At 46.5% G+C, this 7,844-nt stretch overlaps 1 protein-coding gene across 1 annotated transcript; it reads right to left on the bottom strand.

Annotated features, from left to right (window-relative positions):
• Positions 1-780: 780 nt before the first annotated feature.
• LOC136364572 (uncharacterized) lies at positions 781-2,984 on the bottom strand. The gene is made up of 3 exons (XM_066324524.1): positions 2,757-2,984; positions 2,478-2,660; positions 781-2,388 (listed from the first exon to the last, which is right to left on the bottom strand). Exons 1-3 carry the CDS (start codon positions 2,982-2,984, stop codon positions 1,456-1,458), a joined length of 1,344 nt encoding a protein of 447 aa, XP_066180621.1. The 3' UTR covers positions 781-1,455.
• Positions 2,985-7,844: the final 4,860 nt, after the last annotated feature.

The following is a 7,844-nucleotide window of genomic DNA, read 5'->3' as shown; positions in this document are numbered from 1 at the left end:
TGTTGAATAAGCATTCTCATTAAGAAGGTATTATGAGGGAGAGGGCATATGTAAACAAATAAGTCTTAATGCATTTTTTCCAAAAATTTACTGAAAGAGTTATATGTACAATCATAAATACATTCATCTCTTTGTCCTTCACTCTCAAATACAACATGTGTTCCAAGTGCCTTGCAGCATTTGTCTGAAGCCATGCAGATCTTCTATAATACAGGAGCTTGTTCCAATCCTTTAGTCAAGGCAGAAAAGTTACAGACACAGCTAAAAATTACTGGCAAAAGTCAGGACGAATTTCTGGACTTCTTGTGTACACACCTCCATAGACGGTTTGTTCAGGGACATAAATTTTATTAATAAAAGTATGGTCTGTGATTAAGTTTTATTCTCATTGTTTCTCTTGTTCTATAAACAAAATAATTGAGTTAATAAATGTATTACAATCTAAGCATACTTTAAAATATTCCAGAGCCCCATTTTAAACACAAACAATATCTGCATGTAGAGATTTCAGCATCCTGGGCCTAATACTGCTTGAACACACATCCATGGCAGTTCTCCAGAGGTACCCATGAAGAACCTTTCCATGATTCCTGTGGATCCACAACCGTGGATCTTGAGAATTCTAAAAATAGGGTCAGTGTAAAATGCAAAGATGAAACACATTTTTCCTCTGAGTGCAATTCTACAACTTCATGAAAGTAAAAACTTGATTTCGTAAATAGGCAATCACTATTTAAAAAAAACCACAATTTGCAAACAAATTACACAAAAGAAAATTACAAAAATATTGCCCTTTAAAAGGCTGTGGTCATTTTTAAATGAAAACACTATATATTATAGAGTACCCAGAAAAAGACCACTAGTGTTCTTTTATCAGGAACACACCTAAAATGCAAACACACCCAGTGAGATGTCCCCTGCTACCATCAAGGCTGCTTTTCCCATGCTTTTACCCCTCTTGTGTTAATACTTTCTCAACTAAAAGCTATAAATAAGTCTGTTATCTAAGATTCCTTAAGTTTAAATAAGTGAATTATGACCAGAATAGCAATGAAGATCAGTGCAGTAAGGCCACAAAAGCAACACCATAGTGCTAAGCCTCCTGGCAGAATTAACCCAGCACAGTCTGAACACAGAGAGCTCTTCAGTACTGACACACTTGTGAAGGTCAGTCTGAGCATGCAGGTTAATGTTAGGCTGCCCATAACCAAACACGTGGAGGAACACTGCACGCAGCTGGGGAAAGATTGCTTGGGGTGGGGAGGCAGCTCAGATTCAGCAGGTAGCCCTTGCTAACATGGTTTATCTTTCTTTCCCTTCCAGACAGGGCACAGAACTGAGAGCAAGCACTCTGCACTTAAACCTGCAAAACCTCTAGCCACTTCAGACAACATTGTCAATTGAGGAAAAAAATCATATTTATTTTCCATCAGGCAAGTGGACCCACTGCCCGTTTCATGTCTGACCCAAATGACAAACTGGATTCTGGCCACCAAAAGGAGAAAGGTAACTTTTTGTCAGACCTTGCTCTGCATTTTCCTCACTCTCAAATAGAAAATCTAACCCTGTTCCCAGAATTTCATTTCTCATGCCCAGCCAGTGAGGGTCATAGTCATTTACTGTCTCCAGCAGTTGCTGCCCATAGAACTGAGTGGCAAGTGTACTTTGATACCCGCCTTCATGCTTTGAAAATACCAAAGGAGGACTAGCATTACTAGCTGCAAGCTGAGGTGAACTGTGCCTCATCTGCTCGGGCTCGAGCTCAGGTTCCCCCCCATCACAACTGAAAGTGGAGCCCTTCCCAAAGGGAGAAGTGCTTGACTTGGCATACACACAGTTCTCAACACCCAGGCCCTGGTTAGCATTGAAGTAGTTTAAGACAGGCTTCCTGTACATATTCTCTTTAGCTGCTGGGTACTGGTGATCTGTACAAGGCTGGAAAACATCTGCATCTGAGTAGAAGCTTTCAGGGAAGAGTTTCTTCAGGTGCGGGTACTCCTGTGCCTGCTGCACAGGGCGCGAGAACGGAGGAGCATTCCCCACGCTTCCCGCACCGAGCGGGAGCCCTCTTCCCGAACAGTCCGAACCGAAGTCAGCTGGGGTCTGACCCAGCGCTCCAAAAGTGTTATCCAAGCTCCTGAAATGCATGTCGAGCCTTGAGTAGAGCTGCCCGGAGTAGGACGGCGGCTGACCACCGAAGCTCTGGCTCCCTCCTGGCAGGCCAGGCTGCGGGCAGAGGAGGCTCCGCTCTGTCCCCGGGCCGTGCTGCGCCGGGAGCCGCTCCTGGCCAGCGCACCGGGGCGGCTTCGACTTGCCCGGCCTGGCGCAGGCGGCGGCTTCGCTCTTCTTGTGGTTTAGCTGCCGAGCTCTCCTGTTCTGGAACCACACCTGCGGGACCAGCAGAGACTGAGCACCCAGGACGCCGGCGAAGCCGCTCCGCCACCCGCCCGTCCTCCCTCCCGGACCGCCCCTCTCACCTGGATCCGGGACTCGGGGATGTCGGTGAGGCTGGAGAGCTGCTCCCGCAGGGCGATGCCGGGGTACGGCTCCTTCTCGAAGGCGCGGACCAGCAGCTCCAGCTGCGCCTTGCTGAAGGTGGTTCTCTTGCGGCGGCCGCCCTCCCGCCCCGAGGAGCTGGGGCCGGCGGGGCGCGCCCGGGGCTCGTCTGCGGGGACACAAACGGGGAGCGGCGGTCAGCGGGGCCGGGCAGCGTCCTCCTGCCCCAACGCCGCCACCACCGCCACCAGCATCGCTACCACCACCGCCACCAACACCGCCGCCAGCGCCTCCACCAGCATCGCTACCACCACCGCCACCAACACCGCCACCACCACCGCCAACACCGCCACCAACACCACCCACACAAGACCCCGCCGCCAGCCCGCCCGGCGCGGCTCACCGGCAGGTCCGGGGCTGGGGGCCAGGCTGCCGGACGGGAGGCTGGCGGGGACCATGCTGCCGGGGGGCAGACTGGCGAGCTCCATGCGGGCCGAGGTCTGCGGGCAGTGGCACGGCACTGACAGCTCCGTGCCTTAAGAGCCCTCCACCCCGGCCCTTAGCGACCCCCACCCACCCGGCCCGGCCCCGCCGGGGCACTGAGAGTGACTCAGAGCCGTCTTCCACACCTCCATTGTCATCCCATCACCAAAATACACATAATGAGGGCTCGCCCCATCCAAGGGAGCCGAAGTGTCTCCCAGCGAAGTCCCCGCTGGTGTCCCCCCCTGCCACCAACCCATCCACCTTTCTTTAATCCAAATGGAGAGCGAATAATTTAATGACGAAATCTTCAACCTTTGATTCAGCCCCCTGAGGGATCTCCCCTTCTCTCTGTACTGCCTGGAGTTCTGCTGGAAACCTGGTGGTCCCCCAATGCAAGGAGGCCGCCACACCACACTTCTCCTAAAGGCAAACCATCCCAGCTCTTACTGCACCCAGGTGTCACGTCCTTGCTTTCCCCATTTGGTTACTCTGCTCTTATTCCCATCCATGGGACATTTCTCATCAGCTTTACTGCAGGAAACAAAATGCTGGTGACTTTACTAGACATTGCATCAACACCCAGTGTTCACAGTAAAGGACAAAGCCTCCTCCAGCACACTCTGGAGTCACCCAGGTCAGACGGAGCAGTTTCCCTCCGGAGTGCATGCTGAATAGCTCAGCAAAAAGTCTTTCTTTCCTGGGGCAGCTTTCTTTTTTTCCCTCCAGAGCTCTGCTCATCCAAGTCAGGAACAGAACAAGCAAGGTCTGTGCTAGCCCAAGGTGAAAACATGAACAACATATTAATTCAAAAGAGTGGCCAGAAATATCATTTAACAGAGGCAAGAGTGACATAAGGGATTTACAGGGAGCAACAGTTGCAACACTGAAAAGGATTAGATATTAGAAGAGAAGCAAATCAATTAGTCAGTGTAATAATTTGTCAAATGAGGCCATTAATGGCTATCACTGAAGGTGTTCAAGAACAGTAGCATCATTACATCATGTGTTTATCATTTCAACATGTTCCCATTCATTTTTCAAATCTGGGACCCACTCCAGCTTGCTGTGAAGCTGAAGGGTACAGGGACAAATTTTGTGTGAGCTGGTACACACTGTTTGCATTCTGTAGGGACCAGTGCACCCATCATCCATGCTGCCACTTCTGGGTTGAGCTGCACAAGGGTTTTAACATTACACACACCATCACACACTCACAAAAAATTAATGTCCTTCCACACAGGGATGACAGTGAGCTCCTGTGAGTCTAGTACTCCGGAGACTGGATTCCTTTAGCAGCTCAGTCCATAAGGCAAGGTAAATGCCCTCAGAAACCACTGCACCTAAATAATATTTTCAAGCAGAAGTGCATAGAAGACATTGAGAATTTCAGAGGGATGACAGCAACAAGTAGTTTAAAACATCTGGAAACAACAGCTTGAAGCAATTTCTCAGTACTTCTACCTTTGCATCTCCCTAAGCCTGAACTGTCGTAGCACAAAACCATCCCACACGATTTCTTTTCTCCTCTTCAGCTCCAGGATAGTTTGGAGTTTTTCCTGTCCATGTAAACAGTAAAATGTGTATTTAAGCAAAAATTGTCATATGGGAGAAAGGAAAAAATATGTCAGGTTCAGCATGAAAATGGTTCAGCAGTTCTAGGTAGAGTCAAGGGGTGTTTCTAATCCTTCAGGTTTATTTAACTTCTGTTATTCAGATACATATGAAGGTAGGGGTGGATGAAGGCTCAGAGACAATAAGTAGACTTATAAAGCTTGGGGGCATAGTTTTATTTACAGTGCTCACTACAGCAAATTCACCTTCAGCTATTGATTCTTGTTCTAAGCATGCAGTGTTCAACACTAGCTGTCTTGATAACCCCAAAGGGCTTCGCACACAGTCTTGCACAAGCCATCTCCAGTGCACTCTTGGCTAGCAAAGCTCATGCAGCTGTTTCTTCAAAATCAGATGATTTTTTTTCCCAGTTTAGTTTTTTGGAAGCTTTTTCCAAGCATCAGCATGGGATAGGGATGCACAGGGGCAAAGGGTAAGAGAGAATAGGGGACCCTTAATTTGAATAGGCACAATAAAGTATGGAATTGCATATGACCTTTCCATCTCTGCAATTCCAATACAACTGTCCACGGGATACATGCTACACTGGATCAAGGATACCAAGGATGTTTGCAGGGTACAAAGAGAGATTACTCATTCAGTCTGGACAGAGGGAATGCTAGAACAAACGCTTAAATTTTTCTTTTTGGATTTCAAGTTTTCATCAGTTTTCTTTCTAGAAAAGATCATCACATGGGGCTAATTTGTGTAATTATAAAGGTGCCCCTGTAGGCAGCCTGCAATACTGAGCTCAAATGAACAGGGAAACCACCTCCTCCAACACATAGACACAGCCAGTGCAGAAGTGATAAGAAGGAGCCAGCAGAGGCTTGCACAGACTTGCACTGCTTGCTAACATTGACTGTCCATCACTACTAGCTGGGCTCAAATAGAACACGCTTTTGTTAACATCCCCTAGCTATAGAAAGAGCAGTTCACACTTCCCGGAGTTATTGTTTGAGGCATTCTGCCAGGCAGCCTCTTTTACACCCTTCATTTTCAGAGATTTTCTTTGCAATGCTAATTGATAGAGATTGTGAGTTTTGTTTTAAAATCAGATTCCAGGAAGAAAGATGCCAATCGTTTCCTCCCCCTCCTGTTCCTCGTTTTCTGCTGAGGCATATGGACTTGGCCTAACATAAGAACTAATTTCTGCCACAGCTGCGGTGTGACCATACACTAGTCCATCAAGAACACTGACCAGCCCTTGCTGCCCATGTTCCCTTGGCATCCTCAAGCTGTTGCATGCCAGTGATAATCAAAACAACTGCATCTCCTCTCTGAATTCTATCAGGAAAATAGTATTCTGACCCCTACTTTTGATTCATTTCACAAATAGAGAAATGGGAAGAGTGTGGGAAAAAGAAGCAGGAATACTCAAAGCAGCATGCTTAACAAAAACAGCATCTCTTTGGTTGATAGATTATCTTCAGACTTCCACAAAAATCCACGGAATTTTGTTGTAGATTTAAGTAAAGTCCAAATGTTGACACCCACTCTACCAAGGTTCCTTTATGCCAGTTGTGATACAAGTGTCTCCACAAAGGAATCCAAATCACAGGTGGGATATGCTGAGAATAGAATGGAAATTAAGTGCATGTACCTAAAGTGCATTTAGGAGCGACAACACAGTTATTAGACAAGGACTAGCCACAGTGCTCTTCAAAATGGCTCTTTAAAATGTCTCTCGAAAAAGGGTTTGCACCTATCCTATGCAGGGCATTGGAAACTGCTCTGTTCTCTCCCTTCAGAGCTGTCCTCATGACAGGAGTCGCAAAGGTGGCACCAAAGTCATGCTAGCATGAATGGTATGCTGAATCACCCAGTGCAGCAGGGCTCTGTCACCAGGCGCCTGCCTGGGGAGTCTTAGGACAAACACCCTTCAGAAATCCCTACATCAAACATCTTCTAGGGCAGCACAATGCTACTGATGTTTGAGCAGAACTTTCATCCTGAAGAAGCCAAGATCAATTTCACTAGTTGGGTCTTCAGACATTAACACCTCATAAAAAGGATGCACATGCCCCGCTTATCTGGAATGCGTCGTTAATTATCTTCTGGTACACCTTTTGCAGCCCATTACTTTCCAGTCAACACTGCTTTAATTATGGGCTTGGCAGTAACAGGCAGCTCTTACATCATTGAAATAAAAATGCCAGAAAGCAACCCTAGAGAATTGCAAAGAGAGTTCATGTTCAAATGGAAAATGGTGGAATTTAGCAAAGCGCCATGGATTCTCATTCACAAAGATTTCATACTATGAGCAGTAGTGTCATGGCCAGGGGCACCCAGGAACCCTCCAGAGAACATGAGCAGACAAGTTGGTTGTGCTCCCACCTGTTCCTCAGGGAAAGGAGCCCATCCAGCCCCACTTGCTCTGAAAAGCAAGTTCAGTGTCCAGACATGTCCAGTTCCATGGGGCAGGATAAGCAGGATGGAGGCACATTTTGCACCTTGAGCAAAAAGAGGGCAAAATTTTTGACAATCTTTGCTTTTCAAGAGCATTCATTCCCCAGTCCAGAACTGGCTTTTGAGAGAGCTGTCACCTGCACTGAGCCGTCCCTTACATTAAACACCTTTGTTACACCAGAGCTTTGCTCTAGCCTTTTCTCCTACTGATAATAAATGTCGATTCTAATGCTTGAACGTGGAGGTAAAAAATACTGCTGAAAACACCATGCACTTTTGGGACATAACAGTCTTGCTCTTAGATCACACTAAAATCTATAGATTTCATGGTGAAAAAGGCATTTGGCCAGTTTGAGATAACTTGGAATAATCTCACACTTCAATATTCCTTATATTTTTAAGTCTTTAAGTAATCTATGGAACTGATTGTAATGCTCTGAAATCCAGGGTAATGATAAAAAAGGTTCCACCTACAAGATTAAATGTCTGTCTCACCTGATATTTAACTCTTCACCAATGACAAAAACTAGGTACCTGCCATAGGAAGGTAGTGATCTATAACCAGCTCAGTAAATTACATACTGGCACTTTTACTTGGAAATTATGATGAAGACCTCGGTCATTTTCAGCCCAGAGTTTCTATTTAGTGAATTTATTCAGGTTTTCTCTGAATTTATGTAAAATTTTAGTTTCCAGAGCATCCTCTCACTAGGACTTGTTGTGTGAAACCACAGTTGGTTTTCTGTGTTCTGAACATGTAATCTGCTAAAATCATTTGGTGCTCGCTGCCGCCACCCAAGAACGTGGAGTGACCTTCACTGATTCCAGCAGTTCACACTGAC

This window comes from Sylvia atricapilla, chromosome 8 (genome assembly GCF_009819655.1).
Source record: "Sylvia atricapilla isolate bSylAtr1 chromosome 8, bSylAtr1.pri, whole genome shotgun sequence".
Lineage (NCBI taxonomy): Eukaryota > Metazoa > Chordata > Aves > Passeriformes > Sylviidae > Sylvia > Sylvia atricapilla.
Note: the sequence above shows the minus strand (reverse complement) of the source record. Positions and strands in the feature narration are given on the sequence as shown.